The 23,961-nt window shown below is 39.7% G+C and overlaps 1 protein-coding gene and 1 pseudogene across 1 annotated transcript in view; one reads left to right on the top strand and one right to left on the bottom strand.

Moving 5' to 3' along the window:
- Window positions 1-488: 488 nt before the first annotated feature.
- PTGR2 (prostaglandin reductase 2) overlaps window positions 489-23,961 on the top strand; it is a 34,452-nt gene continuing 10,979 nt past the window's right edge. Inside the window, exons 1-7 of the mRNA XM_028102172.2 lie at window positions 489-539; window positions 5,886-5,971; window positions 8,316-8,434; window positions 17,608-17,799; window positions 20,602-20,772; window positions 21,557-21,766; window positions 22,679-22,800. Coding sequence (XP_027957973.1) covers window positions 5,935-5,971; window positions 8,316-8,434; window positions 17,608-17,799; window positions 20,602-20,772; window positions 21,557-21,766; window positions 22,679-22,800 — 851 coding nt within the window. The 5' untranslated portion in view covers window positions 489-539; window positions 5,886-5,934. The remainder of the gene's footprint in view (window positions 540-5,885; window positions 5,972-8,315; window positions 8,435-17,607; window positions 17,800-20,601; window positions 20,773-21,556; window positions 21,767-22,678; window positions 22,801-23,961) is intronic.
- Window positions 7,074-7,849, bottom strand: LOC114208075 (large ribosomal subunit protein uL2 pseudogene; annotated as a pseudogene).

The raw sequence follows: 23,961 nt of genomic DNA, 5'->3' as shown, positions 1-23,961 counted from the left end.
CCCAGCAATCTGGAGAGGCAATTTTAACCCCCACCTTGCCCCTAACCAGCAGGAAAGTGGGTGGTCCAACCACATCAGCTCTCCGAGTCTCAGTTTCCCTGTCTATAAAACCAGGGATAGGCTTGATGGCCCCTGTCTCACGGTAATTTTCCAATCTGAGGCTCAGAGAGAAGTCCATACAACGAATCAAATTCCTGAGTAGCTCAGTCAGGTATGCCACCCCCTCTTATTTGGGCTCAGGTCATGATTCTTAGACCTCTGCCCCTCCCCCGCCGGAACAACAAAAAAACCCTCAACACACTGCCCAGACAAGTGAGGATCCTTTTAAACTCTGCACTTTCCCCACCTCTCTCCGAAACGTGGGAACCCGGGAATCTTGCCTAAACTGTAAAAACCCGCCGCTGGAGCGAAGGGGGCAGAAGCGAGAAGCAGAGGTCTAGTAGTGCGCCTGCGTACTGGGTTCGGAGGGCTGAGGTCGCGCAGGAGGCCCCTCGCAAGCTCCACACGCCGCGCGAGATTTGCTCCCCAGCTGCGTCGGGGTGAGTCCCGGGAGAGGGTCGGCCGCACAGCCGCTGTCCGGGGAACCCGGGGCTGGCTCACGCCTTCCGTGTGTGGGAGGATCGAGGAGCCGGGGTGACCTCCATTTTTTTTTCCGGAGCTGCGGCGATGCTGGCGTTATTGCCTAGGTCGCTAACCTAGGGAATGCTCCAGAAGGAGCAGAGGCAGAGTTTTTTTTTTTTTTTTTAACTGTTGGGAGTAAACAACCTCGAGTTTGGACGTAATTGTGTTTAAGGTGCGTCTGGGACGTTCATTTAACACATATTTATTGAGCCCCCCTATCATGTACCGGACAGAGAGTGAACGTAAATCGTGGACACGGATCCCTATCCTCTCGGCGTTTACAGTCAGGGAAGCCAGTTTGAAATTTGGGCTGTAGACGCAGATTTTTATTAATTTCCATGTGAATGGTTGGTAGTGGGAGCCAGAGAGGAAGGGGAGGTCAGTATGGGAAAGGGGAAGAGCCAGGCAGGAATCCCCACATATTAGACTTGGGTAGGAGGAGGAAACCAGAACGCTCAAAAGGAGAGGGAGCGACCAGCCAGCCAGAACGAGTGGAGGAAATCCCAGAGATTTCCACCTTTTATAACAAGGCCGTGGTCAGCAGAGCCATTTGTGGCAGGATAATTGAACGAGATCAGTATAGGGAAGTGTTTTGTTTAAAAAGATACTAGGAAGCTCATGTTACGGGAGTGGGATGTATTGTGTTTGATTTGAGTGTGGGTTCCAGTGTCGGTCATTGCCAGTTGTGCAAACATGGGCAAGTTATTGACCTCTCTGTTTACTCCCTTTCCTCGTCTAGAAAATGGGGATAAATGACAGTACCATCTTCATAGAGTTGTTAGGTGGAGGGGTTAAGCGAGACAACGGTTATAAAAACTTTAGCCCAGCTCCTGGCACTTGGTAGCATTCAGAAGACTGGCTGAGAGAAGAGCCTTTCCTACGATCCCAAGTGATTAGAACCCGGCTAAGTACTCTGTCTCCTTAGTTCAGTGCCCTTTTCCTAATACTAGGCTACAAGGTAGACGCTCAGATAACACACTCTTTATGACCAGCACAGGAGTGAAATTTTCTTTTTTTAAATATTTTATTTATTTATTTGATAGCGCGCACAAGCAGGGGGAGCAGCGGAGGGAGAGGAAGAAGCAGACTCCCCGCTCAGCAGGGGAGCCTGATGCGGGGGCGGGAGTGAATTTTTCAGTTGATTCTTGATCTGGTGTTATTTTGGTATATTACTTAACATAATTGGAAACCCACTTAATATCAGACCAAGCAAACATGGTGTGCTTAATGTCAGTCAGTAAAGAACTGAGTGTCCTCTCCCCACTCCTCTGCCAGGGATGAATGTAACACCACCGCTATCCCTCCTTTCAGATCTAGAACTAGATGTGTCATATTTTAAGATTTTAATTTCGGGACTAAATCAAGTTCTTTTAAGTTTTAAATGTGTTGTTTGTTGTCCTATCAAGGGATATTGTGCAATTATCCTATCTTAGTTAACTTTTGTATTTGACAGTTGAAAACTTTCTAACAATACAGGAGAGAAATTTGATAGTGTACTTTTAGTTCTGAGAAACAGTATTTGGACAAATCTACAGTGTGCATATTTTAAAGAAAGCATACATTGAAAGTAATCAGGGAAGAGGGCAAATATGAAACTTAACTTGGGAAGACTCCTTTGATTGAAAATTATGGTGCTGTTAATAACCACTTTGGGGCAGTTATGGATCCAGCATCAAATTGGAAAATTTTGCTTTTTAATTCTTCCATAATTTATACATAAGGTGATTCAATAGAAAATTTCCTTTTAAAAATACGTTTAGCCCCATAAGACATTTTGGACTTCTTGATGTGATGAAATAGGATGCACACAGCACCACCTTTAAAGGTTCTTGCCTAAAAAACTGAACCTGCATCTAATCAAATCTCTAGACCTAACTACTAGTCAGGGATGGTGGGGGGTATGGATGGGGAAGATAGAAGAATGAGGTAAATGACACCATGCGGAAGCAATCAAAGGACATTCCATAGACAAAGGAATTAAGCAGCAAATGTTTCTTCAACAATCGATGGCATGAAATAAAAAAGGAGAGGAGACTCAAAATGTAGTATGTGGACCTTTTTTTTTTTTAAAGATTTTACTTATTTATTTGAGAGAGAGAGAATGAGAGCATGAGAGGGAAGAGGGTCAGAGGGAGAAGCAGACTCCCCGCCGAGCAGGGAGCCCGATGCGGGACTCCATCCCGGGACTCCAGGATCATGACCTGAGCCGAAGGCAGTCGCTCAACCAACTGAGCCACCCAGGCGCCCGTAGTATGTGGACCTTAAATCCTGATTCTAATGAACCAATTGTAAAAAGACATGTTTGACTGAGGGTTGCTGGACGGGAAGGAGGTGGGGGGGATGGGGTAACTCGGTGATAGACATTAAGGAGAGCACGTGATGTAATGAGCACTGGGTATTATATAACACTGATGAATCACTGACCTCTACCTTTGAAACCGATAATACATTATATGTTAATTAATTGAATTTAAATTTTAAAAGGGGGAAAATAAAAAATAAGTTGCCTACATTTGGCAAAAAAAAAAGGCATGTTAGAGACAATCAGGAATTTGAATATGTACTAGGTATTAGATGATGTTAAGGAATTACCTATATTAACAATTCTGTCAGGTTAATGGTATAGTGTTTATTTATTTATTTTAAGATTTTATTTATTTTTTGACAGAGACACAGCGAGAGAGGGAACACAAGCAGGGGGAGTGGGAGAGGGAGAACAGGCTTCCCCCGGAGCGGGGAGCCCGATGATGCAGGGCTCGTTCCCAGGACCCCGGACCCTGGGATCATGACCAGAGCCGAAGGCAGATGCTTAACGACTGAGCCACCCAGGCGCCCCTAGTATTTGTATTTAAAATAATCTGTTACCAGAGATGCAAACTGAGGGATTTTGGGCAGTAGGATGATGTCTGGGATTGTTTTAAGGGGAAACAGGGAAATGCAGTCTTTTAGCAGGGCAACATTGTGCGTGAAAGAGAGAAAGGATATTGAGGGCAGCTAGCCATTAATGTCACAACCAGTGAGGTTATAAATACATATATTATAAAAAGTAAGAAAGCAGTGTTCTTCCTTCTGTCTTACTGAATGTTGCTAACATCATTTAGTTCTTAATTGGGAGTAGAATTCCCTTCCTCTAGGAAAGAGTACCTGTAGGAGGGTTGGACATCATTATATGGCTGTATATGTAAAAACCCTGTTTATGGGAGATTGTGGGACAATAGTGCAAAGAATGAGGCATGCGAGATCTGGTACAATAAGATTTATATTCCAGTCCCAACTCCTCTGCTTACCTGCTCTGTGATCTTGGGTACAAACTGTATCTCCACTTTCCCTGTAAAATGGGAATAGTAATATATTTACCTATATAACTTTGTTTTAAAGAATAAGTAACGGAATCTTTGTGAAAGTTCTGTATAAATTATCTACGTATAAATACTGTGGTAAGCAAGATTTGGGAAATACCCTGCGATGATTCAACTTTTTTTGGAGTATATATGAATATCAGGTTTATATAGGATACTTAGGTACTTTATAGGATACAGAGAAAAATGAAGAAATTGAAATATCCTGCAAACTTAGAAACTGGATTAGGAGTAGAGTCATGCATAAACAAAATTACCCAGTGATACAAGGCAAAGGATTATTAAATGTCAAATGGACTTACAGATGGTTGTCAAATGTCTAAGTGTGCTGCTGTATAAAATCTTTTATATAAAATTAGAAATGATGTTAAGAGCTAAATATGTTGCAACTGTTATAAATAAGTGGTTGATACAGTTGTTTTCCTTTGGGCTTCTCAATGTTAGTACTAAAGATGATAAAATATCTAAGGAGAGAAGACAGAAGTGGTAAATAAGTATATTAATTTTAAGAAAGATAATGTTTGCCTAGCATTTTAGAAGTCAAACAACTTAAACATACAGGATGGAAATTTTTTTTTTTAAAGATTTTTATTTATTTGACAGAGACACAGCAAGAGAGGGAACACAAGCAGGGGGAGTGGGAGAGGGAGAAGCAGGCTCTCCACTGAGCAGGGAGCCCTGATGTGGGGCTCCATCCCAGGACCCTGGGATCAGGACCTGAGCTGAAGGCAGACGCTTAACGACTGAGCCACCCAGGCGCCCCCAGGATGGACATTTTTATGTAGTAGTTAAGAGATTGGCTCTGGAATGTCAGGCAGCTTGGGTTTGAATTTTAGCTCCACCACCTTAGGAAAGTGCTTAAACTCTTTAAGGCTCAGTTTCCTCCTCTGTAAAATGGGGATAATAATACTACTTAATAGGATTGTTAGATTAAAAGAGTATATATATTTGGGCTGCCTAGCAGAATCAGTCAGTAGAGCATGTGACTCTTGATCTCAGGGTTGTAAGGTCGAGCCCCACGTTGGGTGTGGAGACTACTTTAAATCTTTGAAAAAAGAATATATGCATTGAATATTAAATGAATGTGTGTGTGTGTGTGTGTGTGTGTATTTCATAGCACTCACAGGAGTGCTTGGCACATAGTAACACTCGCTAAGATCAGGGCTGTTTCCCACAAGGCAGATGGTGCCAGCCCTGGAACTTCATTTTGGTTCTTTCATTAGCTCAAATTGAAAATCCAGAATAAACTGATCCTTTACTTTCTTATTGTGCCATTCTGTATTACAGAATTTCCTATAATGTGAGGATTTAAAGATGCTTTTAATGTTTTCCTTTTTTTTTTTTTTTAAGTTTATTTTTTTTTAGTAATTTCTACAGCCAACGTGGGGCCCGGACTTAGGATCCCGGGGTCAAGAGTCACATGCTCTCCCAGCTGAGCCGGTCGAGCACCTCTGATGTTTTACTTCTGTTATCAACAAAACTGTTAATTTCCACTTTGATAAATGAATAAAATATTTTTTGAAAATTTGGTTACACCTCAAGCAGCTAGTGTTCTTATTTTGCTACTAGATTAACTGTTTGACTCTGGAGGAATATATCATGTTCTCTTTTAATCAAGCCACAGTGGGAGGCTCACTCATGATGGTATAAAGATGAATGTGCTTGAATTATGAGGCCAAAAACATTTTGTCTTAGTCTTTTGAACTTGTTCCTCTTAGCCAAAAATTCTAATTAGATTTAGTCTTTCTTTACATATCTGCAGAGGCAAACTCGGACAGTAGACTATATCTTTTCTGGATCCTAAATTTGATTTTTCTTCTCCTCGTTCAGAAACACAAATGTGCTTTTTTTTTTAATTGCTGAATATTTTAAAACTTTGTGATTTAAAAACTTTTCTGTTTATAGGAGTTATATTTTATACAGAAATCTTGCGAGACCACTGTGCAGCAAGGTGATGATTGTACAAAGAGTGGTATTGAATTCCCGACCTGGTATGTATTTGTCTGTGATGAATGAACAGCTGTGGTCTTTGATAATTATTATTGTTATTTTTAAAGATTTATTTATGAGAGGGAGAGCAGAGGGAGGGGCGGAAGGAGAGGGGGAGGGAGAGAATCTCAAGTAGACTCCCTGCTGAGCATGGAGCCCAAGGTTGGGCGGAGCCCACTACTCTGAGAGCATGACCTGAGCAGAAATCAGTAGTGGGACACTGAACTAACTGAGCCACCCAGGCACCACGGTCTTTGATTATTATTATCAAATCATAATTATTATATCATAATTATTAATGAAAATGAAGGAACAGAAAGTAATAGTCAATGTGGTAAATTAACTTAGGAAGATATTAACCCTAGTAGAGATATTAGAAGAAACTCTAAGCAATGTAATATCAATTTTTAAAGTGATTACTTATTTATCAAGGCTGTTTGTTGAAGAAAAAAAGGTATTTTGGAATTACTATATTTAAAAGGTTATACTACAAATATATATAGCTTTTGTTTTTTCTTTGTAGTATGTATTGCTGATTCTTAAAATTTGCCTTTCTGTTTTATGTGAAAAGCACTGACCTACGTCTGTGCTGACATCTAACCTGAATCATAGGAACTTAGGTGTGGAAATAACCTGGGAGGTTTGGGCGCGTGCTGCTTTGGTTTTACTGTTTACTTAGTGTGTGGCCTGGGGAAATCACTTACCTTGTCAGTTTTTTCTCCCCCCCCCGCCCCCATTTACCTTTTCTGACTTCAGTTTTAGTAAAGTGAGCTGTTAGATTAAAATGTTTATATTCTGTTCCCACCTTAGACATTTGATGATTTAATCAATATGAAGTTTGCTTATATTAAACATAACTGAGAATACACTTTTAGTGATGGCATTTTCTGCTTACAGATTTTTCTTTCAATATTTCAAATTTTCTAGTTTTCAAGACCTTTTAATTTATTTTAAAATAGGCTCCACACCAGTGTGGGGCTTGAACCCACAACCTTGAGATCAAGAGTTGTATGCTCCACCAACTGAACCAGCCAGGTGCCCCAAGACTTTAGCTTTTTTTTTTTTTTTTTTTAGTGACAGGACAGACTTTATTGAGGCCCCAGCCCTAGTTCTCCTTCTCCTGAACAGTCTTGGTTCCCCGGAGATGCCCGGTCCGGCGGGCAGCAATAAGACCCACTTTGCGGCCAGCAGGGGCATCTCTGTGGATAGTAGAAGGTTTGCCGATGTGCTGGTGGTTGCCACCTCCAAAAGGATGCTCCACAGGGTTCATGGCCACACCCTGCACACGTGGCCAGCAATTCCTCTTTGCCTTATACTTGTGGTAGGCACGGCCAGCCTTCAGAGTGGGCTTGTCAATGCGGCCACCTCCAGCCACCACACCGACCACAGCTCTGTTGGCTGAAGAAATGACCTTCTTTGAGCCTGAGGGCAGCTTCACTCGGGTCTTCTTGGTCTCTGGGTTGTGGGAGATTACAGTGGCATAGTTTCCGGAGGCTCGGGCCAACTTGCCCCGGTCACCAGGCTTCTCTTCCAGACAGCACATGATCGTGCCCTCGGGCATAGTGCCCACCGCCTATGTTGAGCTGGGCCTTCTTGCCGTAGTACACGAATGGGCCGGTGTGGATGCCCTCGGCGGCGATGAACAGCTCCGTTCATTTCTTAAACTGGTACGGATCCCGGAAGACGACGTTGGCGAGGGGTGCACCGCGGTCCGGGTCATGGATGATGTCCTTCACGATGCCCTTGATGTAGCCGTGCCGCTCGGCGAAGTCCACGGTGCGCAGATGCGCGGCGCCCTTGCGGTGCTCCACATGCGCGCGGAATACCGACCCGGCGCCCTTTGTCTGCCCACGGATGACACAGCCCATGGCGGTCTGCTGCCGAGCGCCGCCAAGATTTGACTTTTTAAAAAAATTGCATTCATTTAAGTTTCCATTTCTTCTTAAAATGAGGAAAGAAGGTTTACTTAACTATTTATTTTGGCTGATGTGGTGTTTCTGCTGCCTTGTAAATTTTGGATTTTCATAATTTAAACTGGCTGTGAGTTTTCACTTTTTGAAATCCTATAATTTTAAAACAGATGAGGTGATTTATCTGGAATCATCTTTAAAAAGAAATTTTGAGGTGTTAGCAATATTCCACAGGAACTTCTTGGGGAAAATCAACAGCAACTGAAACTATTTGAAGAATTTATACTGTATTACAGAGAAATTATAAAACAATATAGATTTATTCATGTCTGCATTAAAGGGGAGTTATCTGAATCCTAGAGTTACCTTCCAAAGAATAATAAATAACCACATAGGAAAGTAACTTTTTGATTTTATATTTTCCTTAATATTTTAGGAAAAAATGGTAATCCAGTGGCAGAAAATTTCCGAATAGAAGAAGTAAATTTATCAGATAATATCAATGAAGGACAAGTACAAGTGAGAACTCTTTATCTTTCTGTGGATCCTTACATGGTAAGAATCAGGATTTTGTGACTTGGTGAAAATTAATTTTATTTTCATATTTTGCATGTTGCATCTCAATTTTATTGTGCAATCCTTATGATTAATAAATATTTGAGCAATTATATCTTGATACCTGGGAATTACAGATTGCCTTTGTTTTTAAATTCACTAGTATATGAAGGAATGTTATAGAAGAATGTTTTCAAAATAGTAGTACATGTGGTTAATCAGGTTCTTTCAAATGTCCAGGTCACTTCCCGGTAGTAAATAAAGCTTAAAGATAGTAGATTAGGATTGGAAATTCTCTCAGATTGATCTAGTTTACAAGGCAGGCTGTGTATAAGGCCCTTATTCTAGTCGGTCTCTCTCTTTTTTTTTAAAGACTTATTTATGTATTTTAGAGTGGTGGGGAGGGGCAGAGGGAGAGGGAGAGAGAAACTCAAGCAGACTGCACTGAGCCTGACACGGGGCTCAATCTCATGACCCTGAGATCACGACCTGAGCCAAAACCAAGAGTCAGAAGCTTAACCAACTGCACCACCCAGGCACCCCGCTAGTTGATCTCTTTTTGAAGGAACAGACTCACTTAGAGAAAGGAGATTTATTGAAAGATACTGTTTAGGACTACTACGTGGACTTAAGACTATACCGAGATAGTTTTTGCTTCTCCTTTTCCTATACAAATGCTTTTTTTTTTTAATGATTTCTTTTTTTTTTTAAGATTTTATTTATTTGAGAGAGAGAATGAGAGAGAGAGAGCATGAGAGGGGGGAGGGTCAGAGGGAGAAGCAGATGCCCTGCTGAGCAGGGAGCCCGATGTGGGACTCGATCCCGGGACTCCAGGATCATGACCTGAGCCGAAGGCAGTCGCTTAACCAACTGAGCCACCCAGGCGCCCTACAAATGCTTTTTATTTCATTTTCTTGCCTGATTAGAACCTCCAGTACAATGTTATATAGAAGTGGTGAGAGTGGACATCTTTATTTTGTTCCTAGATCTTAGGGAGAAAGCATTCAGTCTTTTACCATTAAGTATGATGTGGGATTTGGTAGATGCCCTTTATCAGGTTAAGGAGATTTCCTCCTATTCCTGATTTGGTTCCTGGTTTGTTGAGTGTTTTTATCATAAAGGGATGTTTTTTGTTTTTGTTTTGTTTTTATTGTGGTAAGATATATATAACAAAATATGCCATTTTAACAATTTTCAAGTGTATAATTCAGTGGCATTAAGAACATTCACAATGTTGTGCAGCCATTACCACTTTCCATTTCCAGAACTTTTCGTCATCCAAAACAGAAATTCTGTGTCCATTAAATAATAAGTCCTCCTTCCTCCCTCCCCTCAGAAGTTTTAGATTTTGTCATATGCATTTTCTGCTTCTATTGAGATGATTGTGTGGTTTTTGCTTTTTAATCTCTTGATATGGTTTATTAATTTTTAGATGTTAAATCAGTCTCGCATTCTTGGAATAAATGACACCTGTTCCTGGTGTATAATTCCTTGATATGTTGTTGGATTTATTTTTTCTTAAGATTTTATTTATTTATTGAGAGAGACAGAGATAGTGAGAGACAGCATCGGCAGGGAGAAGAGGGAGAAGCAGGCCCCCCGCGGAGCAGGGAGCCCGATGCAGGGCTCGATCCCAAGACCCTGGGATCATGACCTGAGCCGAAGGCAGGCGTTTAACCGACTGAGCCACCCAGGTGCCCCTAAGATTTTTTTTTTTAAGATTTATTTACTTATTTATTTGAGAGAGAGAGGGAGTGTGTGTGTGTGTGTGTGTGTGTGTGTGTGCATGCATGCACAAACGGAAGGAGGAGCAGAGGATACAGGGACTAGCCGACACCACTCTGAGTGCGAAGCCCAATGTGGGGCTCGATGTGGGTGATTGAGCCACCCAGGTGCCCCGATATGTTGTTGGATTTAGTTTGCTACTATTTTGTTGAGGTTTTTTGCATCCATTTAAGGTTATGAGACTATATTCATGGTCTGTTGTTTTCTTGTGATGTGTTTGCCTGACTTTGGTATCAGGGTACTATGGGCCTCAGAATGGGTTGGGAAATGTTCCCTCCTGTTGTTTTTGGAAGAGTTTGTGAAGAATTGGTATTCTTGAATAGGTTAGTAGAATTCATCAATGAAGCTCTCTGGCCTGGGCTTTTCTTTTTGGAGAGTTTTAAAATTACTTGTTCAATATCTTTGTTTTAGGTCTGCTAAGATTTTCTGTTTCTTCTTGAGTCAGCTTCTGGGAATTTGCCCATTTCATCTAAGTTTTATAATTTATTAGCATACAGTTCTTAGTATTTCCTTATAATCCTTTTTTATTTCTGAAAGATAGGTAGTAATACCCTTTCTTTCATTCCTGATTTTAGTAGTTTAAGTCTTGTCTATTTTTTCTTGGTCTGTTTAGCTAAAACTTTGTTAGTTTTGTTAGTTTTTCAAAGGACCAACTTTTGGTTTTGTTGATTTTCTGTATTGTTTTCCTCTTGTACATTTCATTAATTTCTGTTCTTTGTACTAATTTTACAGCCTCCTGTGAGTATTTATGTAAAATAAAAAGTTAAAAGAAAATCAGGATAGCTTATTCAATAAACTGTGTTGGATCAGTTCACTGTATACTTTTGGAAAAAATTACATTCTTAGCTCAATCCTTCACTAGAATAAATTCTAAGAGATAATAAAAAAATTAAAGAAAAAAATGAAACTATAAAAAATTTTAGGGGGCACCTGGGTGGCTCAGTTGTTAAGCATCTGACTCTTGATTTCAGGTCATGATCTCAGGTCATGCATTGGCTCTGCACTGGATGTGGAGCCTGCTTAAGATTCTCTCTCTCGGCGGGTGGGGGGATGGGTTAGCCTGGTGATGGGTATTAAGGAGGGCACGTATTGCTTGGAGCACTGGGTGTTATTCACAAACAATGAATCATGGAACACTACATCAAAAACTAATGATGTAATGTATGGTGACTGACATTAAAAAAAAAATATATATATATATGTCTGGGTAAACAATTGAATGGTGTTGGGGAATGAAAGACTTTGTAAGAATGACAGCAAACCCAGCTAATATGAAAAAACATGATTGATAAATATGACTGCTTAAAAAAACACTGTATTTTGTAAGACACAATAAAATAGCATGTACAAAATCAAAAGAAATGGCAAACTTAGAAAAATTTGCAATATAAATAAGAAAAAAGATGACATTTTTTTTTATTTGTTTCTTTGGCCAACTTTCTACTTTTCACAGACGCTCCTATACATTAGTCTGTGAAAAGTAGAAAGTTGGCCAAAGAAACAAATAAGCAATTTATAGTCTCTTTCTGTATTACTATTTCTGTACTGTCTGCTTGCCGCCTCCTTTTGGCTTTTAAAGTGCCCTTGTAAGGGATAAAGAAAATCCTGGCTTGCCTCTTCTCAGGCTTCATTTACAGCGGATGCCCAATGGCAGTGCCGTTTTCTGCCAGGAGAGTTGTAGCTTTGGGAAGGCTCCTTTTTCCTCTGATCCAGGAGTGCAGTTCAGCCTCTTTGAGTGACACCAGTCACACTTGATTATGCTAACAGTGGAAAGCAAATTGATGACTTCATTCAAAATTCTTCCCTGGGCTAGGAAGAAAATTTTCTTTATGGGCTAGGGAAATGAGGTGGTGATTGGTCTAGAACATTCTAAGTAGACGAATGTTCAAGTTGATACAGAGGGGTAAATTAGGTCACATTTCCTACAGACCTAAAGATGCTCCATCTTTCAATGGCAGCTAAGACAAGCTCAGTCAAGTTATGGGCCTCAACACTCTCAACACACTCAACACTGTGCTAAGCAAATCACATGAGGAGAATAATTACCACAAATTCAGGAGAAAAATGACAGTGCACTATTTAGTATTTAGAGTCTTGATCATGACTGGTTTGGATTTCTTAAGACTTCACCTCTGCAGTGTATAAGACATAGCTCAGGGCACAAAGGATTACCCATGCCCTGATGAACAAAATGTAAAGCATGTCATTTAAGCCCAGGATAATAAGTACAAAGTAAATTAAGAGAATAAAATTTACCAAAATAAAGCCAAGGTTCAAGGTTAGAAGGGTTTTAAAAATCAAACAGAGCAGTCAAAAAGGAATAGTTGAAAACAAGCAGAAAGGATGTGTGTTACACAGTATTCTTTAAGGTGGAACAAACTTCCTATTCAGACTTCCCTCTGAGAGTCTTACAGTGAGAGAAATTTATGACCCAAAGATTTTAGGAGAGATGATGAAACAACTAAGATTGTGACGTGAATTGAATTCATGACCTCCACTTCTAAATACCCTCAACCTCAAAACAACAAAAACAGAAAACCTCTTTTTCCTCTAGGGAAGTATATAGCTCCTCCATCCACTCATTTCATGCTATAAAGCACTGAGTTTTTCTTGAGAATTTTGTCTCTTCGTTCTCTTTAGTCATTCTGTCAGTCAACCTCAGGTCCTGCAGATCCTACTTCTAAGTACATCTCAGTTCAGTACAGTTCTTCGTAAACTCCCAAGGACATCTACCTAGTCTGAATGACCATTGTTTCCTCTCCCAATGGGGTATCCTTGCATACACTCTTTGCCCCCTTAGATGGTCTTCAAACCGCAGCCAGAAAGATATTTTTACAAAGCAACTGATCACGTCACCTTTATCTTTAATGGCTTTCCTTTAATCTTGAGATAAAGACTAACGTTCTGGACATGGTCTAAGATGCTACATAGCCTGTTGCAAATGGCAAGATTTTGGTTTTTTTGATGGCTGCATAATATTCCGTTATATATACACGTGTGTGTGTGTATATATATATATACACACATATATATATATCACATCACATCGTGGATGGAACTAGAGGATGTTATGCTAAGTGAAATAAGTCAGTCAGAGAAAGACATGTATCATATGATAGGAGGAATTCTTTTTTTTTTTATTTTTTTAGTTTTTTTTTTAAAGATTTTATTTATTTGAGAGAGAAAGAGATAGAGAGCATGAGAGGGAAGAGGGTCAGAGGGAGAAGCAGACTCCCTGCCGAGCAGGGAGCCTGATGTGGGACTCGATCCCGGGACTCCAGGATCATGACCTGAGCCGAAGGCAGTTGCTTAACCAACTGAGCCACCCAGGCGCCCAATAGGAGGAATTCTTAATCTCAGGAAGCAAACTGATGGTTGCTGGAGTGGTGGGGGGTGGGAGGGATGGGGTGGCTGGGTGATAGACATTGGGGAGGGTATGTGCTATGGTGAGCTCTGTGAATTGTGTAAGACTGATGAATCACAGACCTGTACCTCTGAAACAAATAATACATTATATGTTAAAAAAAAAAAAGATGGAAGGGAAAAATGAAGGGGGAGATATCGGAAGGGGAGACGAACCATGAGAGACTATGGACTCTGAGAAACAAACTGAGGGTTCTGGGGGGGTGGGGGGGGACCGGTTAGCCTGGTGATGGGTATTAAGGAGGGCACATTCTGCATGGAGCACTGGGTGTTATACGCAAACAATGAATCATGGAACACTACATCAAAAACTAATGATGTAATGTATGGTGATTAACATAATAAAATTTAAAAAAATAAATCAAAATAGCCTAATGAAATGTTAGGTCAGTTGTTAACAAGATCTACCATAACACTGTACTCATAGAATAAATAAATACTTGCTGATGAAAAAAAAAAGATGCTACATAGTCTGGTCCCTGTTTGCCTGCCCAGCCTTACCATACCCTACTTTACTTCTTCCCCTTGTACTCTGGCCACACCAGGCCTCTTATTGTGTGTAACACACCAGTGGCCCTTTTTGCTCAAGCCTTATATTAGCCCTGTTTTTCCTTTTCTGTATTTTTTAATGCTTTCCTATCTTAGGGGTCTTCCTAATCCTGGAGAGACTGCCCCTACCAGCATATTTTTATTTATTTATTTATTAAAAGATTTTATTTATTTATTTGACAGAGGGAGACACAGCGAGAGAGGGAACACAAGCAGGGGGAGCGGGAGAAGCAGGCTTCCTGCGGAGCAGGGAGCCCTGATGTGGGCCTCCATCCCAGGACCCTGGGATCATGACCTGAGCCGAAGGCAGACGCTTAACCACTGAGCCACCCAGGCGCCCCAGCATATTTTTAGAGATAACAAACATCTTGCCTGGAACATACCAACCCCCTCCTTCATCTAACTCTCACACACCAACCCAGTATTTTCTGTGCCCCAGATCACCAAAGGGCCAGGTGCCAGACAACCAGGGACCACCCCTATAAGCCAGAGCCCACGGAAATTATTCAGACTATCTAATCCTAAACTTACTCAAGTTTGCCTACCCTGTCTTGCCCATTTCTTCCCCCTGAAACCACAGTAAAGACTCTGGGCCATGCTCTCCTGTTGCTGCTTTTTCTTCCTGACTAACTCTGGTGCTTCCCTGTGTCGCCCTGTGTTACCACACAGGGCTCCTCCTCTTGGGAATTGTAAGTAATAAACCCTTCCTTCAAGGCAGTTGTCTCTGTCCGTTGTTTTACTATACCTGACTAAAAACCCCGAGTAAAAATTAAAACAGACCTTCATACATGCTGTCCCTCTGTCTTCCTCCCACTACTCTTTCATCATGTGGCGAACTCCTGTTACTTCCTCAAAGCCTGCATGAAAAGGACTTGCTTTGGTAAATTACCTTGATCCCTCAGACTAGTCCTTTCTCTGTTACATTTTCTCAAAACAGGACCTTGATCTATAGCATTTATCCCAGTTGTAATGAAGAATTATCTGTGTAGTTATTAGATGTCTGTCTTCCCTAATAAAGAGTAAACTTGTGGAGACAGAGGTCTTATTTATCACTATATTTCCAGTCACTAGCATGGTGTTTAGTAATTAAAGGAAGGAGAAAAGAAAATCACTTTGGTTGCTTTTACTAGACATTGTTCTTGAAAAAATAATATATCCAAATTCATAACTGATTTTATTATTTTTTTTCAAATTTCCAAATCCATTTATTAGTTCTTATTCTTTTTTTTTTTTTTTTAAAGATTTTATTTATTTATTTGAGAGAGAGAATACATGAGAGGGGGAAAGGTCAGAGGGAGAAGCAGCCTCCCCGCCGAGCAGGGAGCCCGATGCGGGACTTGATCCCGGGACTCCAGGATCATGACCCGAGCCGAAGGCAGTCGCCCAACCAACTGAGCCACCCAGGCGCCCTATTAGTTCTTATTCTTACTGTGCTGACAGCTGGCATCATTACTTCCTGCCCTTATTAAGCAAGATCAAAATTAATTTTAATCACCATGTGTACACAGTATTTTACGTGGTTGTATTTAATGTATATATACTACTTTGACTTGATATTTAAGTGACTTCATGTACATACTTTCATATGAAAAACCAGTCCAAATATCATTATTTTGGTGGTTATATAATATCCTATTGTCTTGACATCATTTGCTTACACATGGAGAATTACTTGTTCCTGTTTTTTCTGTTAGCCTTGTTTAAGAGTCAGGTCCTTGGGGGGCACCTGGCAGGCCCAGTCAGTAGAGCATGTGACTCTTGATGTTGCGGTTGTTAGTTCGAGCCCCACACTGGGTGTAGAGATTACTTTAAAAAATAAAAATAAATTACCTTAAAAAAGAAGAGAAAGAGGGTCAAGTCCTTGGTCTGGCAGTATTCAGTGGCTGTTGCAATTGCTTTCTAAGAATACTTGGGAAGGGCACACTAGCAGAAGTGTATTGTCATAGAAGCTTCTGCCTCAATTCCCTGTTTGGTCCTTTTCCCTGGTGAAAACTATACCACATGGGGCCCCTTAATCAAGTAGCCTTCTATCTTTTCTATCTCCTGGACCACACTGTGGGCCTCTACATCTTGGCCTTCATGAGTGGGCAAGAGTGAGCCACAGAGAAGAAGAAAGCCTTGATTGCTTCCCAGAGATATCTTTAGCTCTAGTCCTGTGGAAAGGTGTGGTGCCATTGTGATATTTTGTTTTCATAGAATAAAGAGAACATCCACCTAAGGTTAGGGGGTATGATGTAATGCTTGGCCTGAAATTGTGGTGAACAGCTGTATAAAAATAGTTTCATTTCTTCTTGAGTGAAATGAAATGAAATGAAATGAAAATATTCATTGAGGAAGCAGAATCGCTAGGCCAATAGAAATGAATAGTATTATGGTCTATATGTTGCCCGTTTGTTTTCTATAAAAAATGTAGTTTTGTAATAGCAACATGTAAGTGTAGGTAATTTGCCACAATCCACTGAAGCCATTGACGCAGTATTTTGTATTATTTTTGCTAGTGTAATGTATTAGTACTTACATTTCTTTAAGTGTTTAAAAATTTTAACAGCTTTAGGGTGCCTGGGTGGCTCAGTTGGTTAAGCAACTGCCTTCGGCTCAGGTCATGATCCTGGAGTCCTGGGATCGAGTCCTGCATCGGGCTCCCTGCTCAGCAGGGAGTCTGCTTCTCCCTCTGATCTTCCTCCCTCTCATGCTCTCTTTCTACCATTCTCTCTCTCTCTCAATAAATAAATAAAAATCTTTAAAAAAAATTTTAACAGCTTTATTGATATATAATTCATCTATCATACAGTTTATACATTTAAAGTGTACAGTTAAGGAGCGCCTGGCTGGGTCAGAAGATCATGCAACTTTTGATCCTGGGGTCATGAGTTCAAGCCCCATGATGGGTGTAGAGATTACTAAAAATAAGTAGATAAATAAACTTAAAAAAAATAAAGTGTAGGGGCACCTGGTTGGCTCAGTTGATTGGGCGACTGCCTTTGGCTCAGGTCATGATCCTGGAGTCCCGGGATCGAGTCCCACATCGGGCTCCCTGCTCGGCGGGGAGTCTGCTTCTCCCTCTGACCCTCCTCCCTCTTATGCTCTCTGTCTCTCATTCTCTCTCTCGCAAATAAATAAAAAAATCTTAAAAAAATAAAAAATAAAGCGTACAATTCAGCGGTTTTTAGTCTGTTCACAAAGTTGTATACCTTTCGAATTGTACTGCTTTACTGATTAGAGAGGGGATACCTCTTTTTTTCAGGATAAAAAATAACTGAAAGGAAGTTAGAATTTAAGATAAATATGATTTGTTTGACTAAGATTTTATTTAACATTACTGACTATATACCTTTCTTTTAGTCACCAGGTAAATTAATAAACTGGCCAGTATTATCAGGCAGAATTATATTCTAATCAACGTTTTTCTTTTTTAGCGTTGCAGAATGAATGAAGACACTGGTACTGATTATATAAGAGCTTGGCAGTTGTCTCAAGTGGTTGATGGTGGAGGTATTGGGATTGTAGAAGAAAGCAAAAACATAAATTTTACCAAAGGCGATTTTGTGGTTTCTTTTAATTGGCCCTGGCAAACCAAGGTTATTCTGGATGGAAATAGCCTTGAAAAGGTGACATATAATATACAATATCTGGATTCCCTCCCCCTGTAATTTTTACTTTGTGAATTTGGCATTCAGTTTGTTATCAGGGAAAAATAATAAAAGCGTATATTTTCTTTTAGATAGCTTCCAAAATGTGGAAAACCTTTGTTTCTTTTGCACTGTTGGCCATAACTATATATGACAGTTCTTAAGATTATTAGTGGATGGTGGTGTTTTCTGTGTTTATTTCTCAAATTTTGCATATATAAAATAAAACCTGAATTGTAAGCATCAAAAAATATTTTATGCCAACAACCAGAAGGCCCCTTAGAGTTGTGTGCTTTAAAGTTTCCTGAGAAATTGCCATTTGACTTAAGAAATGCATTTGGTTTGTTCTTGAAATTATTTTTTCTATCAAAGTCCTGAGTTCAGTTTCTGCTATTACTTGAATCATGTGAACTTATCAATATTTGTCTGTTTTGACCTATAAAACCTGGCAGCTTAATGTAATTCAACCTAATATATGTCATCAGGGAAGTTACTTTATGCCTTTGACCCTTTATTTCCTCATCTGCAAGATGAAAATACTAGCTCTCTCACAAATGAGTGTGGAAATTAGATGCTATGAGAAATATGACTAAGACTTTCTTAAAAGTTTTATAAAATTTTTGTACTTTTTTTGAAGATTTTTTAATTTTTAAAATTTATTTGAGAGAGGGAGAGCACGAGTGGGAGCGGGGGAGGGGCACAGGGAGAGGGAGGGGGAGAAGCAGGCTCCCCACTGAGCAGGGAGCCCCACATGGGGCTCGATCCTAGGACCCTGGGACCATGACCCAAGCTGAAGGTAGACGCTTTACTGACTGAGCCACCCAGGTGCCCTTAGTACTTTTTATTATTACAAATTCTTATCAGTTAAAGGTGACTGTTAAGATACAAATGATAATGTGTCAGATGTTATACAATAATTTTCAACTTAATGGTACTAGTAAAATCTATTTAACTAGAAATTTCTTAGCCAGGAAGTGAAAAAGAAATACGCAGCAGGTTCTGGTTTTCCCTGTCATTGTGCTGTGGTGGGAAATGGAGCAGTTGGGGAGAGCTTAAAAAGAGCTTAAAAAGCCTTAAAAAGGCTTTAGGCACAGGTATTAGAAATGAGGAAGAGGAATTCAAAAGGGATGGAAAAAGGATATTTGCTACCACAAACATATCTTTCAATGTTTTTATATTGGCTGTACTAATAAATAACTATTACCTACATGAAATATTCCTGTGTAGACCTTTCTAAGTATTGTTGACTTCAGTATCTCAATTACCTTTATGTACACACTAGATTTAACTGATAGCTGTTTAAGACTGCTGAATACAAACTGCCATTTTATTTATGACAGTTTAAGTACAAATCAAATTAAGAGGGTGAATCTTAATTACTTTTGGTGGTTTATTAAGTTTTTACCAAAATATTCAATTTCTTAAAAAATTATTATGGAATTTTTATGGTAGGGAGTCTTTCCATATCATTTCTCTTGATCCATTTCCTCCTAACGTTAACAGATAAGAAAACAGACACAGAGAGAGGGTATGTGCTATGGTGAGCGCTGTTAACTGTGTAAAACTGATGACTCACAGACCTGTACCCCTGAAACACCTAATACATTATATGTTAATAAGAAAAAAAGAAAACAGACACAGAGAATGCAGAAGTATAATTAATTATTGGTAGGGCCTGCTAAACATATAAACATCAATGCTAAATGCTAAAAGATTGAGAGAGCCCTCATTTTATTCTGTAATTAAACTAAAAGAAATTGTATCACACTTTCCTTATATTTTTATGGTACACTTTAATCATCAGTAGGGTTTGAGCTGATTTTTATGGATAAATGTTTACTTTGGAATTGCTCAGATTTTAAAACCTTCCAACTCTGCCTAGTGTTCTCCCCTTAAATATTTCTTCTCTTTTGGATATACTTGGGGCATTGACAAGAAGGAATGGTTAGTGTCTTTCATGTGGGAATTCTTTTTTTTTTTTTTAAAGATTTTATTTATTTATTTGACAGAGAGAGAGTGCAGGGGGAGCAGCAGAGGGAGAGGGAGAAACAGGCATTCCGCTGAGCAGGGAGCCCGATGCAGGGCTCAGTCCTGGGATCGTGGGATCATGACCTGAGCCGAAGGCAGATGCTTAACCGACTGAGCCATGCAGGCGCCCCTCATGTGGGAATTCTTTAAAGTTTTTGCTTGTTTGTTTTTTTTACTATAAAGAGAAGTAATATTCATTTCTTTTTTACTTTGTTACAAGTAAATTATAGAATTTTAGCAAGACTGAAGAATGGTTCGCTGTTCTAGAAACCATATTGGGTTGTTTATTAGTCTGCTTGGAATGCCATTACAAAATACCATAGACTGGGTGGCTTAAACGACAGAAATTTATTTTCTCACAGTTCTGGAGGCTAAAAGTCTGAGATCTAGGTGCTGGAAAATTTGGTTTGTAGTGAAGCCTCTCTTTCTGGCTTGCAGTTGGCTGCCTTTTTGCTGTGTCCTCACAGGGCATTCAGCCTTTCGTTTGTGCACATGCAGAGAAAGAGCTCTGGTGTCTCTTCCTCTTCTCATCAGGAAACAAGTCCTGCTGGATTAGGGCCCCTTCCCTATGACTTTATTTAACCTTAATTATCTCCATAAAGACCCTTTCTCCAAATATAGTTACATTAAGGGATAGGTCATCAACATAAGAATTTGGGGGTATACAACAGTCCATAACAGGTTGTTTCTACCGTGTTGACTTAAAACAGGAATTCCTAGTATTATTTTTTAAAGTTATATATTTTATTTTAGGTAGACCCACAACTTGTGGATGGGAACCTTTCATACTTTCTTGGAGCTATAGGTATGCCTGGTTTGACTTCCTTGATTGGGATACAGGAAAAAGGTCATATAACTGCTGGATCTAATCAGACAATGGTTGTTAGTGGAGCTGCTGGTGCTTGTGGATCCTTGGCCGGGCAGGTAAAATTTCTGAGAATTATTTGATTTTCTAAAAAAGTGATCATAATCAAATTTCTGGATACATGTATATAATTTAAAATAGAAAATTGAACACATTTATAATGTTATTTTACACATTTCGGGTAGAAATGATGTTATTACCTGCTTAGACTCTCTTCATAACAACATGGAAAACCTAGATTTCTGTATCTTGTTCTCTGTTAACCAAAAATAGACATGGTAAATGCAAGAGCATTGCTTTAATCAATATAAGGAAGAAGCTCAAAGAGTACCTATCTGGAATTCATGAATTAAAAGGCAAACTCATATTTTTGAAAAGAATCTTCAAATAAGAGGGCACTTACTGGGTTCTAGAAACATAGTCAGGATTATGATAGAATTTTAAAGTAAACTGTTTTATGAATAACAGCCTTTATAGTGTGAAAACCATTGGAACAAAACATTTTATCATAGTAGGGATTTTAGTTCCTCAGAGGCCTGAAAAATATTGAACTGCAAGATAGTGATGTTTTGAGTCTGACTATTCCTTTTATGAAATCAGCTTTAAATTGTGTGATTTTAACATTAAAACTAAGTCTAATATTAGTCAGTCTTCATTTTTTTAGGAGTGACATTGTATCTGGTCTCAATTCTTTTGGCTTCAAATTACTTTAAGCCAACAGCTCTGTAATCAAACCTAATTGTGAATACTCTCATATACTTGTAATATCTTGTATGCTTTCACATTTTTACACTTAAATGTGGCAACAGAAAATTGTTTAATTTTTAAAAATTTCCCCCCTAGATTGGCCATTTGATGGGCTGTTCCAGAGTGGTGGGAATTTGTGGAACACAGGAGAAGTGCCTCTTTCTGACCTCAGAACTAGGCTTTGATGCTGCAGTTAATTATAAAAAGGGGAATGTGGCAGAACAGCTCCGTGAATTATGCCCAGCTGGAGTGGATGTTTACTTTGACAATGTTGGTGGTGACATCAGTGATGCAGTGATAAGTCAGGTTGTGTGCTGGTTTGTTTGTTACAAATCTGAATACTATGTTTTATTTGATGTGCTATCTTTTTAGTTGATACTGAGAAAAAAAACTGTAAAATTCTACGGTTTATTGTGAGAAATAACGTAATGATCAGTATTGTAATTAAATGATATCGAAAAGCTTGCTGACACCTACTTCCATTTGCTTGCAGATTTGCACATGAGCATCAATTTCATTTCTTCGCTAGCAATATTATATTTTTCACCTGCATTTTATTTTTTGTCAAAAATTAACAGTTGTAGGGGTACCTGGCTGGCTTGGTTGGTCAGGCACGGAACTCTTGATCTCGGGGTTGTGTGTTCTAGCCCCACGCTGGGTGTAGAAATTACTTAAAAATAAAATCTTAAAAAAAAAAAAATACAGTAGTATTGTTCAAATGGTGAAGTTTTGACCCTAATTCCCTATCAGCTAACTCACAGCCATGGCCTCTGACTTCGGGTAGGGAAAGGATTTTCATAGATTACAGGTATTTACATATTTTTATTGACAAGGTTACAAAGTATGAACGTTGGCTATTAACACTGCATTGTCCTTTACTATATGTAAAATTATTTGCAGTTGAGGTTATTTAAATCCAAGAAACGACTTTACTGCTACTACTGACAGTAGCAACAATAATGGCAACACCAGTGTAATTCTTTTGCACATTGCCGAACTCTCCCTTACCTCTATGTTCCGTTGGAGGGGACTTGTTTCCTAGTTAATTAAAACTCTTCAAAACATAATAAGGTGTAAATCTGCAAAGCAAAATCAGTTAATTGGCACCAATTGATTAAATATAATAATCAAGGAGGCTTTCATTGAAGCAACCGTAAAATCAGTAAACATAGGTAAGGCATATATTTTAGGGTATAATAATCAATTTTCTCTGAACAGATGAATCAGAACAGCCATATCATCCTGTGTGGTCAAATTTCTCAGTACAACAAAGATGTGCCTTATCCTCCTCCACTACCCCCTGCTGTAGAAGCAATCCAAAAAGAAAGAAACATCACAAGGTATGGTCTACCCTTTTCCCCTTATTACTAGGTTCATGAGTTTAAAGATCATAGATGTATATAAAATGTATGTTCTTCATATATCATTTTTCCTTATTTTTTTTTAAAGATTTTTATTTATTTGACAGAGAGAGACAGCGAGAGAGGGAACACAAGCAGGGGGAGTGGGAGAGAGAGAAGAAGGCTTCCCGCGGAGCAGGGAGCCTGATGCGGGGCTCGATCCCAGGACCCTGGTATCATGACCTGAGCCGAAGGCAGACGCTTAACGACTGAGCCACCCAGGCGCCCCAGTTTTCCTTATTTTTAAAAAATATTTATTTATGTATTTCAGAGAGCACCCTTGTGCGCACATGGAGGGGAGGGGCAGAGAGAGAAAGGGGGAGAGAAGCAGACTCCCCGATGAGCTGAGTGTGGAGCACACTGCGGGGCTTCATCTCATGACCCTGAGATGATGACCTGAGCCCAAATCAGGAGTCAGACCCTCAACCATCTGAGCCATCCAAGCGCCCCTATAATTTCCTCTTATTAAATAAAACTTGAAAATATACATATTAAGCCAGTTCAATATTTAGGTTTTTGTCAACTAGTGCCCTGGCAGAAAACTTTCTAAAAATGCATCTGTTCTATCAATCTTTTGCAAGCCTTTTTTTCCCCCAAGTGACAGAAACTCAACTCACATTGGCTTAAGTACAAAGGAAATTTATTGGCTCATGTTTCTGAGAAGTCCGGTATTAGTATTGACTTAGATTTGGCTGGATAAAAGGTTTGCATAGTGGCATCACTACTCAGTTTTTCTCTGCCTCTGGGCCGTGCTTTCTTTTGTGTTGGCTCTGTTCCCTCCCAGGCTCTTTTGCAGCCCAGTGAGAGGATGACTGTCATCCCTTGTCTCATACCAGGTTAGCAACCCAAGCGAAAAGAGGACAGCTCTCTCCTCTCGGTTTTGTTAAGTCCAAAGCTGATACTTACCGGCTCAGACTGGCCTGGCTTTGGTCACGGATGGGTGAGGAAAGGATACTACCCACAAAGTCAAATCACAGTGCTAATTACCAAACAGAGTTCTGGATGCTGGCCAGACAAAACAATAGAAGTCCACTATACTTACACCTGTAACTACACCTAAAACTGTATCTGACCAGACTCTGTGATTACGTCCTAATGTTG

This window comes from Eumetopias jubatus, unplaced genomic scaffold (genome assembly GCF_037043125.1).
Source record: "Eumetopias jubatus isolate StellerSeaLion01/CBP00866 unplaced genomic scaffold, mEumJub1_p1.0 scaffold_7, whole genome shotgun sequence".
NCBI lineage: Eukaryota > Metazoa > Chordata > Mammalia > Carnivora > Otariidae > Eumetopias > Eumetopias jubatus.
The sequence above is the reverse complement of the archived record's forward strand: the minus strand, read 5'-3'. Positions and strand labels throughout refer to the sequence as shown.